The sequence below is a fragment of the Pseudorca crassidens genome, chromosome 5, assembly GCF_039906515.1.
Source record: "Pseudorca crassidens isolate mPseCra1 chromosome 5, mPseCra1.hap1, whole genome shotgun sequence".
Classification (NCBI taxonomy): domain Eukaryota; kingdom Metazoa; phylum Chordata; class Mammalia; order Artiodactyla; family Delphinidae; genus Pseudorca; species Pseudorca crassidens.
The window spans coordinates 71,840,070-71,856,795 of record NC_090300.1 but is presented as its reverse complement, the minus strand read 5'-3'; the positions used below and the strand labels follow the sequence as shown (position 1 = coordinate 71,856,795).

Genomic DNA, 16,726 nt, shown 5'->3' with positions numbered 1-16,726 from the left:
CTGACTCCTGAACTGCACATTGAAAGCTGTTGGGTGTTCTGTGCTTCCCGCCTTGGGGACAGAGGTAACAAGGACAACCATGTGTTTTGTCCCTGCAGGTGGCCCTCTGCTCTATGAGAACATCACATTCGTCTACAACTCCGAGCAGCTGAACGGGACTCAGCGCATCCTCCTGGATAACGTCCTGTCAGAAGAACAGTGCCGGGAGCTGCACAGCGTGGCTAGTGTGAGGACCGGCAGCCCTGCTGTGCTGATCTGGCCTGAGCATGAAAGAGCTTTGGTCCTGGACTTACTTGGAGCCAGGAAACCAGGCCTGAAACGTTACTTTCTTTAGGAGAAGGACATTGATTGTGGAAGCACTTTCATAGCCTTTGGGTTGGGGTGATTGTAGTTTTGTCCAGCTCTGGACATAGCTCTTGGGTCTGGAAGAGCTAGAGGCTTCATTCCTAGGACAACTGTATCCAGCATGTGCCCTGCCTATCATATAAAGTCCCTGGGAAAAGTCTCTTTATTTTTATCAATAATTAATCAATATATTAATTATTTATGTTCCACTTATTTCTACAGAAAGCAGTGGCACCATTTTATAATGAAAATGCGGGGTGAAAGTTAAATAAAGATGCCTCTTTTGGTTGGAAGAATTAATGATACCGGAATCCTAGAATAAAATGGAGACGGTTCTGAGTATTGACTTTGGTTCTCAGCTTTCTGGCAGTCAAGGCAGAAAGGGAGATGGGATGAATTCGTTATCCTCATTAGTAAAGCACCTTGTATTTTGCTTCTAGGGAATCATGCTTGTTGGTGATGGATACAGAGGAAAAACTTCACCCCATACACCCAATGAAAAGTTTGAAGGTGCAACCGTCCTGAGAGCACTCAAAGTAAAACTTAACTTCTTTTGGATTTGAATTCCTAAGGGTCAACCCAGGATCTTCTGGGAATGGCAGATACAGGGAAGAGAAAGGTTTAAGATATAGACCTATCAGCTCATTGAAGGGAGCAAGTATGAAATGGCACCTTCATTGTTTTTAATCACTCCTTCATTCCTCCATTCGGTCATCAATTGATCAAACTCTATTTCCTAGATTGGCATCTGACAAATAATACACAACCCCCTTGTCCTCAAGTAACTCAAGGTCCAATGGTGAAAACGTACTCAAAAAAGTTATCAGTCTGTACTGCGAGAGGTGTTTTTGTAGAAGAGTGAGGAAAGTGTTCTGAGAGGAGAGGAGAGGGATAATTAGCTCTCAACTTTCCCTCATTTTCCTAAACCAAATCCGCAAGTCTGTAGTAGTATTCCCACGAGCCAACAGAGAGATGAGCATCCTATATTGGCTTAATAAAACCTAGCATCTGTTTTCCTCCAGCCTTCCAATCCACCCAGTGGTTTCTAATATTCTTCTTTTTCTTCAGTTTGGTTATGAAGGCCGAGTCTCCCTGAAGAGTGCCCGTCTGTTTTATGACATCAGCGAGAAGGCTCGAAAGATTGTCGAATCCTATTTCATGCTGAACTCAACCCTGTATTTTTCCTATACACACATGGTCTGCCGCACAGCCCTGTCTGGTGAGATTCCAGAATCTGAACATGTTCCCTTTTACCCACAGTGAAATGAGAAAGAAAACAATGCAGAACAAAGCTCTATGAACATGTCAGACTAACGGTTCAGAAGAGTTCTACATTTCTAAAACAAAAGAAGCTTACTCACTCTGATTTTTCCCTTCCCTCTTTTTCTACTTTGCTGGTTCCCTAAAGTATTAGAAGACCATCACGCTGCCTATTTTCCCTTTCAAATCCATTTCTTCTGCTTGCTACAATCACACAGAAAAATCCCTTTCTGCTCTAGGTTTCACTTTTCAGGGTTCAAGAACCTGGAAATTACAGTCACCATTATGCCCACCAGCATTGAGGGGAACCATAGAAGATAAAAAGGATTGTTGAAAGAAATGTTTTCAAAAGGCAGAGACCTCCTCACTCCCTGGCGTCACTATTTTTTTCTCTACATCTTCTCTCCTATACCCTCCTGAGGAGGAGGGGAGAGAATGTCACAGAAGTAGACTTTTCCACTTGTGAACCTTCAGCTGCATCAAATCTTTTCTTTTCTTTCTTTTTTTTTTTCTTGCGGTACGCGGGCCTCTCACTGCCGTGGCCTCCCCCGTTGCGGAGCACAGGTTCCGGACGCGCAGGCCCAGCGGCCGTGGGTCACGGGCCCAGCCGCTCCGCGGCATGCGGGATCTTCCCGGACCGGGGCACGAACCCGCGTCCCCTGCATCGGCAGGTGGACTCTCAACCACTGCACCACCAGGGAAGCCCAAATCTTTTCTTTTTGACGTTTGCATTTTATCCTCATCCTTTGACTGCCCCACACAAAGTACAGCCCATGAAATGCATGGAATTTCTGCATGTATATTTATATCGGAGAACTTTTATAGCTGAAGAGACAGGTGTGACTTGCCTACAGTTTTTTACATCAAGTTCATATCGAAGCAGGACCAGAGTCTCTTCACAGTGCTTGCCCAGCGTTCTTTAGCCTGCTCTGAGTTCTGATCCTTAAATATGCAAGGGGCACCAGCCACAGGAGAAGACAGATTGCCAGCTTTGCTCTTGGAGGTTACGGCATTCAATTTCTCATGCTTCCCTGTTCCCTTTTCTGGCAGGTCAACAGGATAGAAGAAATGACCTGAGTCATCCCATCCATGCTGACAACTGCCTGTTGGATCCAGAGGCCAATGAATGCTGGAAGGAGCCTCCTGCTTACACATTCCGGGACTACAGGTACCGCCAGCATCTGATTCAGAACCAAGCTTTTGCCCAACAGTTATCAAAACCCCATGGAAACTAGAAAGCTGATCTGTTTTGCTTGTCATCACATTCATCTCAATGAAGCAGAAATGCTCAAATAATCTTCTGAAGTGGCTGCCACAACTGAGAAGTGATTTCAGCATATCATATTTTTATCTTAAAAATCCCTGCACGATTTGTTGCATCTTATTCCACAGAATGCCCATTTTGTTTTAGTATAAAAAGTAAAGTTTATGGGTTTTTTTTCTCACTTGGCTTTTATTTAAACATATTCCTTGTGGTATATGTATTAATACCTCAGTCTGAGAACACAGGGTGTGCATCTCAGCAGGCATAAGGGATCACAGCACATCATTTATCTATGTCTGCATTTTGTAAGAAACTGAAAACTCAGGACAAAAAAGTTTTGTCTTATTGAATGATCTTTTACTGTGTAAAGAGTCAGTTGTAGTCATCATGTATATAACGTGTTAATTATTACTACACTGTGCTCTATACAAACATGTTTATTGAGCGCCCCCTATCTGCAAGACTTGGATACACCCCTTAGATCTCTCCAGCTACTTACGGAAAAAATACATCCTTTTGAGTTACTAGTATAAAAGGAAAGAACAGAGTTTTAGATTCTGTGGGCGAGATCAAAGGGCTAGATTAAACCTAGCTAGATTTTATTTGGAAGAGGTGAAATGATAGATGAAGTTTGACATATAATTAAAACTTTAACCTGAGTGGAATAAATAAATACTTCAGGGTTATGACCCTACATCTGATCTTACTCTTGAAGGTTAGGAGGGTCAATCATTTTAACGTTTAGTTCAGAGGAAACTTACTAATCAGGCTGGTCAGTTCATGCCCAGTCTGCAGTATTCTGCGGTGATGTTGTGTAGTCATATAAGAGTACAAATTGCTTCCCTTTCTTCTTACAGTGCTCTCCTATATATGAATGATGACTTTGAAGGAGGCGAATTCATATTCACTGAGATGGATGCCAAAACTGTGACCGTAAGCAAGCCTATTCTTGCAAATTTATCTAGCATTTTTAGGCTCAATTTTGCCATTTTCCAAAGACTGCTGGATTTCAAATATTTCTGAGCTTGAGTTCATGAGGTGGAGAGAGATCCAGTAAATGTATACATTATAAAATGTTAGAAATGGAATCATCAATAAAAATCTTCTTTTCCTTTTTACAGATGGGTAATTTAAAGAATATATATTAAGGATCATATAGTTAGTTTGTGTTAGACTTAGAACCTAGGTCTTCTGATTCTTTGCCAAGTAATCTGATGGGAACCTAAAAACACCTATTCTTAAATCACCCACGACTATGACAAGTCAAATGACTCTACAGAATGGCTTTCAGGTACCCTGGTGCTCTGTATGTTAGGTGAGCATTGGCTTCCATACCCCTCATTATCCAAATTATGATATGCGTGTGTATATATATATGTATACATATATATACATATATATATATATATAAAATTCTGATAGTAAGTAAACCTATACTTGAAAATTGATATATACACATTCACACAGACACACATGTTATATATTCATACTTTGGATGAGATTCTAAACACACCTTCGTAGATCAAAAATCAAAAGTTAAACTCAACCACCATCTTCCTAAGCAAACTAATGCCTTTGGACAACCAGCCTACTGAACACATATAAACTGTATAGCCAGAATCTTTGGTTTTTAAGCCAAACAGCATATGCCATGGTAGAAAAAAGAGGTTTTCCGATTGAGGAGATAATTGAATTATAAGTAGATTATGAGATATCTCTTTCCTCTATACAAAATCAAAATAGTTGAGACATGTATGTGATAGATTTGAAGGATTTTGCATTATGTAAGCTATTTCCACAACTTTTTTCTGCGTTTTATTTCTTTCCCCTCTTATTTTGTACCCTTTTCTTGGTCTCATTCATGGCATACTACCAGGGTGTAAGCAAATGATATAAAAACGATGTATTACTGGACTTAAAGGGAAAACCTATGGGAATTCTGGTTAAAATTGTCCAGAAACATTGATCTAATTAAGAACAATATTTCATACACTTTAATGTACTGTATATTTAAAAGGTCATGATGCCTCACACTCTTTTTTGTGAAAAGCTTAAATATTATCATGGGAGTATTTTGATGCTTCATGATTTGGGAAATTAAATCAAGACTGATGATCCAGGCTCAGTTTAAATGCCAATACAAAAATATCAACTTTTGATAAGCCTCTGTGCAGAAAGCATTTGATTTCTGAGCTCTGCTAACAGGTTCAAAACTGCTTGAATCTCACACAATTGGAAAGAAAATCAGGCAGGTGGTTGAAAAGATTTCTTTGCTTCTGCGCCATCTAGTGGCCATATTTGGAAATGTTCAATGTTTGAAAATAAGTAAGGCGGGAATATTATTGATATGTATGAATCATAAATGAATCATTAAATATGTGTGAATTCACCAATTTTTGAATTAAAATTAACTGTAATTCTGCTTTTTAAAGATGTGAAAGCAGATGCTACTCCTCTTTAAAAGATTTATACTTTTAAGATAAAGATGCAGCTATTTTTAAAAGTACTGAATCTAACCACCACCATCCCCTAAAAAAGTAAAACTAATTTAAACAATGTTTTAATGAAAAAGCTCCAAGTTGAGAGATCTATTTTCAAAAATTAGTTCTACTTCAGATTAATGCATATGGTAGAGTTTTGGGAGCATGTTGTAGATAATTAAAATTCTTAGTTAACCAGTGCCAATAACAAAGAGAAATGGACAGTTTTCCTTTTCAGTTTTCCCTCCCTTGATTCTGGAAGGAAAATTGGAGCAGGGAAATGCCCCAGCTTTGTGCTATGCAAGGAAGAATAGTCTCCTAAGTTCTTTACTTTGGAAAAATCTGGAAATTGTATAATTACTGAATGGTGGCTGAAGATTTACATTTATTCAAGGCAAGTACAGCACAAAGCCTTCTCTGACTTTAATCATCAGTTAGATGCAAATCAAAAGGAATTTTCTTTCATCATACTTGGAAGAGCCATGGATTATTTTCGACAGCAGCATATTTGTGAAACTTGGGTATTTCGTTATTTTGGTTTCTCTGTGCAAGTTTGAAAAAGATGAAATCCAATGAGTTCCATTTGCTTCATGAAAAACTAAACTCAGTGGGGCTGTGTTCCAAACGTATGTTTACAATCATTTAAACTTCAGAATACATTTTCCCTTAGAAGCAATGTCATTAGTGGAGCTTGTTTATTCCTCCGCATACCTGATCTATGAGAGGTGATGCTCTCCATTTGATAAGATTAGTCCTTTGTGATTCCACGTACCTGCAACCAATCCCAACCGCTTCAGGCAATGGATAGCTTCTTTTCCCAAAGTTCTTCATGTGTAAACATATTTTCAATTCTTCCATCAGAGACAAAGCATTAAATTGTTCCCACAGCCTCTCTTTAGTATTGTAAGATGTTGATGCCAAGACTCTAATCACGTAGAAGCAATGGCAAGCACGTGTGGATAAGTAAGCCCTTGACCAGCACCAGGGAATGAGCAGCTCAGAAAAATTGAAATTAGATCCTAAAACCATGCGTATAGGAAGGCTTTCCTGTCCTGCTTCATATGTCTTCTAGTATTAGTTAACTTGCTGTTTCTGTGTGAAAATGCACAACAAATTCCTGCTCCAGAAACACAAAATCGGATTGATGCTGGAGGCACCAGTAACTAGGAACCTAGATTCACATCAGAAAGTCACTTTGATGAAGCTGCTTGAGAAAAGCAACTCTCTCTAGCAAAGACAAATCAACTCCTCAATTATCGTGAACAGAAGAGTAACCCAGAAAGTGACTGCTTTTCTCTGCTCTTCCTTTTAACACACACACACACACACACACACACACACACACACACCCCGCACACACACACACACACACACCCCTCAGGATCTTTGACTACTCCGCTTACCTTTGACCTTCCACAAGTTCGTCACACAGTCTGGGAGTACCTACGTTAAGTAGCGTCCAAGGACTTCAGGAAATCTTCCAAATATTCCTCCTGAAGCTGGCAGTGGAAAAACTTAGCCGATCCCATTTTATGGCGAAGGGGACCAAAGGTTCTTCTAATGGTCATATATCAACTCAAGTCAATTCAGAAAATAGCTAGTTAGAACTGGTCCATCTTATCAAATAGTACAACGATTGGTGCCACTTTCTTGCTTTTATTTCTAAGCTGTACTATGGAATAAGTCAGGTTTCTGTGTTTCCCAAGAAAGAAAAATGAACTCTGCTTAGAGCAGACACTTTATTCACGGAAGCAAGACCCCTAATATTCCATTGCTTCAGCTTACTCAGTTTGGAGAGCCTGCTTATTTGATCTAATGCTCTGGCTCAGGGCCCCCAGCAGTGCCTCTTTCCCTTCTACCCTGTCCTACCTAATCATTAGTGGACAGCTCCATCTGAGCCAAGCTTGGAAGGACTGTGCCCATCATTCCAGAGCCCTGGAGGCCATGGAATTGGTCACCTGAAGGGGTGGTGTGTTCTGATCCCTGGAGGTATGAAAACATTGGCTAAGGACTACTGGGCAGGAATATTGTAACAGGAATTAAAGTATCACATGGGATTAGACTTGACTTTTTAAAAATTTTGTATTATGAGAAGTTCACAAACCATAAATGCACAATAAGGAATTAGAAAGGGTGCATCCAAGGAACCACTACCTAGGTCAATTATAAGAATTTGCCAGCACTCTACATGTCCCCTTGATTTGTTTTTGCCATTCCACAAATATTAAATGTACATCTACTTAGGCCAGATGTTGTGCTAGTGCTAAAAGTAGAGACGTGAATTCAAAGAGAGAGCCTTTGCCTTCATGGAGTTTACCAGCCACCAACGTAGCATGTATTGAGCGATTACCATTTGCCATGGACTGTGCCAACCGTTTTACCTGATAACTTTATTTTCTGAATTAGGTATTGTTTTGACCTTATCTTGGTTTTACAGTCAAGGAAATTGAAGCAACTTTCAACCCCAGGATTCCATTAGAAGGATAGAGAAGGGGGATTGTAGAAATGGTAACAGTATAGGAATTGAGAGTCAAACTTTCACTCTCTTTCTCAGGCCTCTATAAAACCAAAGTGTGGGCGTATGATCAGCTTCTCATCTGGAGGAGAGAACCCGCATGGGGTGAAGGCAGTCACCAAGGGCCAGAGGTGTGCTGTGGCTCTGTGGTTTACCTTGGACCCACTCTACAGAGAATTGGTGAGTTTCTGACCCACCCAGAAAGCCACTGAGACATCCTATAGACCTGCTTCATGAACTGATTTATCGGAAAAGCCCTTTTGATCCATAACCCTTCAGGGATCTTAGAGATCATGGGGAAAAAACCAAACCAAAACAAAACAAAACCTTTTACAGAATCCTTTCTGTCTGGTTTCCAACACTGGCTCTGTTTTCTAAGCAAGAACAAATTTTGTTAATCAGATCCGTAACCTAGCAATTACGCATTTGATGTTTGTAGGATGAGTTTGAGGAAAAGAAGGGCTATGAATGCAGTTCTTAATCAGATGAGTTCTTAGAAGTGAAGCTTTGCAGAAATAGACATCACAGCCATATTTGGCAGTCTCTAATTAGTTTTGAGTTTATTGATAAATTGTCGCATCAAGAGAGAGGAATCATTTTTTACTGGTCACTGGGAAGACTGATCTGTTTTCTCAACAAATCCTTTAAAAGTTCACTGAATAATTTATGAAACATATGTAGAAGAGGGTGAGGACACCTGAAAGTTTATCATTTACTACTATTAAATTAAATATTAAAATGTTGTTATTATTCTATTGGAAGTAGCTAAGGATACTTAGCCCGGGTAATAGACCGTGATCACATCCTTCTGGATGCTGTGGGCAGAGATTATGGTGTCTGTCTGTGAGGCTGCAGAGGGATGAATTAAGACCTCTGGATACAAGCCCCTGGGAGGAAAATCTAGGCTCAACATAAGGAATAACTTTCTAATTGTCAGCACTATTTGGTGGACTCATGTTCTTTGGAAGTATTGAGTTTCTTGTCACTGGACGGCTCCAGTCAAAGCCTCAGCAACTGCTTGGCATGGAACGCTGAACCTGAACCTGAACCTGAAACTTCATGGCAAGGGCTAAACCGGATGACTTCAAAGTCTCCTCCAGCCTTGAGTCTTAATGAAGCTATGAAATTCTAGTGTTGAAAATGGCATTCTAACCAAATTTCCTCTTTACATCCCTAAATTGAATCCAATTTCATCAGAAACTTTAAAATGAGTTTCTCTTTCTCATATACTTTTTGCCATCAAACCTGACTCAGTTTTTAAGCCATATCCCCTAAGCATTCTTTCATATATTTCACAAATGTTTATGGAAGATCTACTCTGTGCCTGGAAAACTCACTAGGTAGGCCCTGGGGGTACACGGTTGAACAAAGCATAGCTCTGGCCACGCGGAGCTTGGAAAGGCTGAAAAGCAAATGACAGGGAGAAAACAGCAGTCTGCGTTTGCAGGGGGATAGCAAGGAAGACTTACGTATATAAGCGCAATCCTAAGAGGGCAGAGAATGATAGCCAGCCACAGAAAGAGAAAAGAATGGTCCTGACAGAGGGAGCAGAGCAGGGAGAGATCTGAAAACTTCACTTCCTTCACCTGTAATTCCTCTCTCCTCCTGTGTCTCCACATCCACAGTGTCAGCGTTCCTCCACATTACCCCTTCTGGACTAAGGAAGCTAGGTACCTGAGTACGCAGTGCAGCTATCACATTGTTGAAAAATTGCCTCGCCCTTTTTTCTCTTTAGTGTTTAATTCAATAAACATTTAACCTGTTTTATTATTCATTACCTCAGCCCTCTCTCCCAAGATATTTTTTATATCTAAATAAGCTAACACAAAGTTCTCTTTGAGCCTTGCTAACCTGGCAAGTACAGAGTTAAAGTTCTTCAATCTCCAGGCTGTGGCGACATCTAGTGGTCACAGCCGAAAATGACCAGAGCCTCTGAGGCAACTGCTAGAAAATTTTGCCTATGACGTGATTCCCAGACTTTGGGAATCAACTGGCGATCTTTACAAACTATTGACATTTTGTCTACCACCCTTGGAAATTCTGGGTTAATTGATTTGGGCTGTAACCTGAGTGTCGGAAGTTTTAAAAGCTCTCCAGGTGATTTCAATGTGCAAAAAAATCTTCAGAGTCCCTGAGTTAGGCGTCTGCTCTCAGGTTGCATCCCTGGGCAAAGAAAGCCTGCCTATCAATACATCGTGAGAACTGGCAGACTTCCATGCTCATAGATTAGTTAAAAGGCACTGAATTCTCAAGGAGTATTTAGCAACATACACCGGTAAGGATGCCCAATATTAGAAGCTTCAGTTGTTTGTATAGAGGCTTGCAGCTCTTAAACATCTTTCCTTTCAGGACGTACATGACAACAGTCTCCTGTGCATTCAGATTGCAACATTCTTTATCTACATCAGTTTGCTAATCAGCAAGATGTTCTCCCCATATTCATAAAAGTAATACCCATTTTATTTGGACATCAAGACAGTTTAGTTTTCTGTTATTCAGTGTATTTGGTCCTTGTAGGTGCCTTTTGGTCAACATTATGCTCAATTACAAGCTCTTGAATACAAGAGGCTTTGTTTCCAAGTCATAAAATGTTCTTTATATAACTTACTGTGCTGGATATTGTGCTAGGGACTACCTATAGGAGATACAAACTAGATAAGACATAACTTTTATTTTCAGGGAGCTTAAAGTCAAAGTGAAGAGATAATACAGGGGCCTGAGTAATAAAAGCATAGCAAAGTTCAGTAGGAATTATTAGAGGCAAAAATGCATGGTGGGGACTTCCCTCATGGTCCAGTGGTTAAGAATCCGTCCTGCAATGCAGGGGACACTGGTTCAATCCCTGGCTGGGGAACTAAGATCTCACATGCCGCGGCCCATACGCCACAACTACGGAGCACACGGGTTACAACTAGAGAGCCCGCATGCCACAACTAGAGAAGCCCATGTGCCGCAATGAAGAGCCGGCACACTGCAACGAAAGATCCCACATGCAGCAACTAAGACGAGACACAGCTAAAAATAAAATTAATTAATTAAAAAAATGCATGGTGTTTAGGGGATAGAAAGAGGAAACCAGGAAAGGCTTCATTGAGGAGATGGCATTTGACATGAGCCTTAAAAGATGAGCATGATTTCCTTAGGGAGAGATATTTTAGACAGGGACAGCCCTTCATCCATTTCTGTATTTATTCATCAACTATAATACTCCCTTGCCAAATGTGTTGAGCTTTTCTGGACACAGGAAAGACAACAGTGACCAAACATGACAAGACTCCCTGCTTTCATGGAGCTTACCTTCTAGTGAAAAAAGACAACAAATAAGTAAAAGAATAAATAATTGAGGGATTTTCAGATAGTGAGAAATGATGTGCGGGAAAGAGAACAAGGCAACTGATCTGAGAGTAAAAAGAGCCGGGGGTGAAGTGTGAGGGGCCTCCAGACAAGTGACAAGAAGAAGCTAACCGTGGTAAAGGTCTTCGGAGGAGTATTCCAGGGGGAGAAGAGGTTGTAAAGGCCCAGAGACAAGAAGGAGCACAGAACAGTCAAGAAGCAAAGAAATCCAGGGTGGCCAGAACAGGGCATGCAAGGCGGAGAGTGGGCTGAAAAGAGGGCACAGAGGAGGCGGCGATTGGATGGACAAACTGCTCAAGAAATATGAATTCTACTCTAACTGTACAGGGGACGCCATATTCCTTCCTCACCTCCCCCAGCCCCAGGAGTTACAGGAGAGGAAAGATTACTGTAGCTAACGCGTCGTAGACTAGAGTCACGATAAAGACGGTGAAAGGATGTGGGCGATTGGAGATGCCATTTGGAGGTAGACCAGCTGGGCCTGTTGAAGGATTGGTGTGGGGATAAGAGAAAGCATAGGATACAGTGGAAGCATCCTTTAAATCCTAGGGGCACTTAACCTGGACTAGGATGAGGAAGTCCTTTTCAGAGTGCTGTGTTCAGAGACCTTGTGGTAAGTCAGGAAGGTGGAATGTGAGGTGAGGCGAGAGGGGAAGACAAGGTGAGCTGAAGAAGAGAGAAAAGTCAGAGTCCTTATAAGCACATCAAGGAGGTGGGACCTGGAGTCTTCCCTGGTGGTGCAGTCGTTGAGAATCCGCCTGCCAATGTAGGGGACACGGATTCGAGCCCTGGTCTAGGAGGATCCCACATGCCGCGGAGCAACTGGGCCCGTGAGCCACAACTACTGAGCCTGCGCGTCTGGAGGCTGTGCTCCGCAAGAAAAGAGGCCGCGATAGTGAGAGGCCCGCGCACCGCGATGAAGAGTGGCCCCCGCTCGCCGCAACTAGAGAAGGCCCTCGCACAGAAACAAAGACCCAACACAGCAAAAAATAAATAAATAAAATAATAAACTCCCACCCCCAACATCTTCTTAAAAAAAAAAAAAAGGCGTCCCTGGTGGCGCAGTGGTTGAGAGTCCTCCTGCCGATACAGGGGACGTGGGTTCGAGCCCCGGTCCGGGAAGATCCCACATGCAGCGAAGCGGCTGGGCCCGTGAGCCATGGCCGCTGAGCCTGCGCGTCCAGAGCCTGTGCTCCGCAACGGGAGAGGCCACAACAGTGAGAGGCCCGCGTACCGCAAAAAAAAAAAAAAACAAGAAGATCCGACCTGGAGCGTGGAGCAATGGGAACCCACGTGAGGGTTGTGAGCAGTGAGCAGGAAAGGGTGGGGCTCGTGATTCAAGTGCAGAGAGTCCATCAGAAGCACGTGGGAGGAGGTGTGAAACAGATCCGTTTGGAAGCTGCCGCAGTAACTGAGTTAAGAGATGATGAGAGCGTAAACCCATGGTCCTCAAGCAGGAGCGATTTTGCGTCCTCTACGGCACATTTGGCAACATTTAGAGACATGTTTGGTTGTCACGACTTGGGGCCAGGCATGTGCCACTGGTTACCTGTAGTAGGCAGAAGCCAGCGATGCTGCTAGACATCCTACAATGCACAGGACAACCCACCCAACAGAGTTATCTGCTCCAAGACGTCAGCCGTCAAGGCTGAGAAACAGTGGCCTGAAGAAAGGCAACAGTACGTGCACTGAAAAACAGAGGGGGCAGAACAGAGAGGACTGGTGACTTATCAGATCCAAGAAGCCCTGGTCAGGCTTTGGGGGCAAATGGGGGAGCAGTGGTGGTCTCTACTGAGAGAAGAAATATGTGAAGAGGACAGAGTAGGCCTGTGGGGGAGAAAATGGTGAATTCAGCTTGAACACTGACCTGGAGAACTGAACTGGAGATCTCCGTGGGACCACAAAGTAGCAAGGGAAGCCAGCAGTTGAATATACAAGATTGCTTGGCAAGAGAGAAACCTTGGAAAGTAATTGCTCAGGACATAGGGAAGTTGAGAGAAGGTACCCGGGTAGGGATGGAGATGAGGTTTCATTCTTAGCCAGATTTAGCACCCATCCATGTACAGATGGATGCCTGGAAGTGTTGAGGAAGCTTCTGCCACTGATTAGTATGCTTGTAACAGCAATGTGGAAATTGTCTTTCTTTGCAGGAGCGAACACAGGCTGATGAAGTGATCGCGATCCTGGATCAAGCACAGCAAGGGAAGCACAAACCAAAGATCAACCCCAAAGATGAGCTATGAAAACGAGAGAAAGAGTGTTCTATCAGATATTTATATAAATTGTTAATCTTATGAGAACATTTTTATTTTTGTACAGAGCCACGGTATATATTAACAGGTTACTATGAGTCACCAGATCTCCCTTCTGTGCCTAAGGATGCTTGCTTTGCTTTGCCCCTCTCGGTCTTTGTGTCTTGGTTTTTCAGCAGGTCATCTCTCAAAGCCCAGTCACGCCCTCCCCACCACACACACACACGCACACACACACACACACACACACACACACACACTTCATTTGCTGTAGATCCTAAAACACAAGCAGAAAGAGTAAGTCCATTCTTGGCGAGACAACAGCTCCCAGACATGCCCACGTCTAAAGTTAGCGTGTGATTTGAACTCCGAAGGCCTTCCTGGCTCTGTGCCTTTCAGCCACCATCTCCCCCAGGGCTGATGGCCATGAGTTTGAGTCTGAGGAGTCTCTGGTGAGGTCAGAACTGCTTCAGGTATTGCTGGCTTGAGGGCCCCCAAGCTCTACAAAGGAACGACTCTGATGAGGAAGGCGTGAGACGGGGGAGCTCAGCCTTCCCAGGGCCTGGGTGGAGTTTGTGACTCTGGTGTTTTCAGCAGAGAGCACCCTTACACTGGAAACTTCAATTCGCCCTGCAACCGGGTGCCAGAAAGGACTGCCCGAGGAGTTGTGTCTTTAAAAAGGTTGTACAGGGGTTGAAGTGGCATGCTCTTCATCCCAGTGACTTTGGAAGGAAATCTTTAATCCCACCTGAATCAGGGCACCATGGCCACGTTGCCTGAGAGTGGGCTCCACTGTTGAGAAGGTGTGTTTTGTTCATCAGGAAGAATAAAATGGATTTCTGATTGATTCCACTCTCCACCTGCATATATTTTGGGGGCCCCTTCTCTTTGGTGCTCTCCAGCTCACGGATTTTAGTGCTTGTATCTGATTTTTTAAATAAAGGGAGCCTTCTTTTAATATTTGGCGTTTATTTTTCTTCCCCCAAATGTTTCGTTTGTCTCCAGGTAATGGTTTTGTGATCCCCCAGGAGCTTTGGGGACCACCCGGGGTAACACTGGGCCATGGCTAGCTTTGCTGGCAGGTGCTTTGGGGCCCCAAGAAGGTGGGAGCATTACTTGTGAAGAAACAGATGGTTAGCAAACAGGTGTTAATCCAGAGAACATCTGGTCCTTGGTGTGAATTCTAAGGAAGACACTGCAGAGACAATGTTTTGGGGGGTGGGGACTGAGGTTGTTCTAGTTGAGGGAGTCTGCTCCACTAACCCATGGGAGATCGTCTGCCTCTGTGATGGGCAGTGGTAGAGGTTGTAGCCCTTAAGAAAACCAACAGATAAAAGCATTTTCTTGAAATCACATTTACTTTCTGCCATTTATGATCTTGGGTACTGGTAAGAACATTCATCCTTTGAGACTGAAAAATTGGGTCATAATGATTTATGTGCCATCCGTTTTTCACCCAACCTTCTGGTTGCATTTTCATCATGGGAGAGTGAAAAGAGCATCAGATTATAATCCCAGCCTGATCAAATATGCTCTGCTGTGTGACCTGGAGCTACTCTCTTTCCCTTTCTGGGCTTCAGTTTCCTTCTCTGAAAATGACATCATTGGCTGTCATTGTTTCCAAAAGCCCTCCCTCTTGCTCTAAATACAAAACAAAGCTAAAATGAAACAAACCATAAAACTGATTTTAGAAATACTCACAAATACAACCAAATTTACTTCTACCAACTTTTTCAGAATTGTGAATGGGTCCATTATGTGTATGTGTGATTTTAAGACTTGAAACCTAATTTTAGGGCTGAAAATCCCTGAGCTTTGGAAAGGGAGGTCGCTATTTGTCTGCTCTCTTACTGAGAAGCATTTGCTGGCACTCGGATTTGCTGATAGGAGGTTCTGGCCAAGGATCTAATTTCTGTTTTCTGGCAACAAGGCGTCAACAAAGAAAACAGTCTTTGGCTCCTTGCAGCCCACGCTTCCTGGATGCTCTGGGCGCTCTGGGAGAGGCTAGGACTCCGGCACTGACTGCCATTCAGCCCCACAGACAGTGAGCAGAGACCTCAATAGATGGGCATTGGGGTAGATCCCCATCTTGTTTCCTTGCTGACAGTGCAGAGTCGTTATTCTTGTTTGGCAGGCTACCCATGTCCGGTTCTACCTGGGACATCACGTATACTCTCAAGCATTTATGTTTTAATCTGCCCCACATCAAACCATACACAATTTCATTCAAATATTAGGGAGTGTCATCAGACGATTTTTAAAAGATCAAGCTCAGGAATTTCAATCTATGTGATGTCTCGTCCCCTGTGTAGAAGGATGGGAAAGCTCATTAGAATTTCTGTAGCTTTTAGAGCTCAAGGAGGTCATAGAAATCACAATTCAATTCTATCTTTCTGTCTGGAAGGAAAGGGAGGCTCAGAGGTAATAAAAATGATAGTGTGGTTCCAGAATTTAAGCAGGAAGAGCCAGGGCTGCTGAATTGAGTTACACGAGAATCCAGGCACAGGGCAGCGTCCACTAGAGGAAGGGGTGCCTTTTTCTATTTGGCCCCCAAATGCTGATTGCTCATCAATCCACAGCCCTGCAGGACTGTGTCACAAGGGGTGCCTTTTTCTAATTCACTTAAAAGTACTGTATGTGCTTGAGGCAGCCTAGGCTAAGAAGCCCAATTTTTATGACTCCAAGTCTAGGACTCTTCATCGATATCGCTTGGAGAACAGCCACTTGTCTTGATGACTATCCCTTGCGTAAAAAGGCTGCAGTTTATTTATTTATTTATTTATTTATTTATTTATTTATTTTTGCTGTGTTGGGTCTTCGTTTCTGTGCGAGGGCTTTCTCTAGTTGCGGCGAGCGGGGGCCACTGTTCATCCCGGTGCGCGGGCCTCTCACTATCGCGGCCTCTCTTGTTGTGGAGCACAGGCTCCAGATGCGCAGGCTCAGTAGTTGTGGCTCATGGGCCCAGTTGCTCCGCGGCATGTGGGATCCTCCCAGACCAGGGCTCGAACCCGTGTCCCCTGCATCGGCAGGCAGATTCTCAACCACTGCGCCACCAGGGAAGCCCAAAGCCTGCGGTTTTACAGAGTTTATTTTTTCACCCGTATTGTTGTATTGAATGTTTATGATGCAGAACAGGTTCTCACACTAGGAACCCCAAGAGCTGTTCCAGGCCCAGATTATGATGCCCATTTTATAGATGAGGAAACGGAGAGCAGTGAAGAGAAGTCAGAGCCTGTGGTCCCTGGGCTTGGAGTGT

General features: G+C 43.1%; 1 protein-coding gene across 1 annotated transcript in view; it reads left to right on the top strand.

Annotated features, from left to right (window-relative positions):
* Positions 1-14,428, top strand: part of P3H2 (prolyl 3-hydroxylase 2) — a 159,643-nt gene extending 145,215 nt beyond the window's left edge. The window contains exons 9-15 of the mRNA XM_067738405.1: positions 99-226; positions 786-881; positions 1,414-1,564; positions 2,656-2,773; positions 3,727-3,802; positions 7,904-8,044; positions 13,369-14,428. Of these exons, the coding sequence (XP_067594506.1) occupies positions 99-226; positions 786-881; positions 1,414-1,564; positions 2,656-2,773; positions 3,727-3,802; positions 7,904-8,044; positions 13,369-13,461 (803 nt within the window). The 3' untranslated portion in view covers positions 13,462-14,428. The remainder of the gene's footprint in view (positions 1-98; positions 227-785; positions 882-1,413; positions 1,565-2,655; positions 2,774-3,726; positions 3,803-7,903; positions 8,045-13,368) is intronic.
* The last annotated feature ends 2,298 nt before the right edge of the window (positions 14,429-16,726 follow it).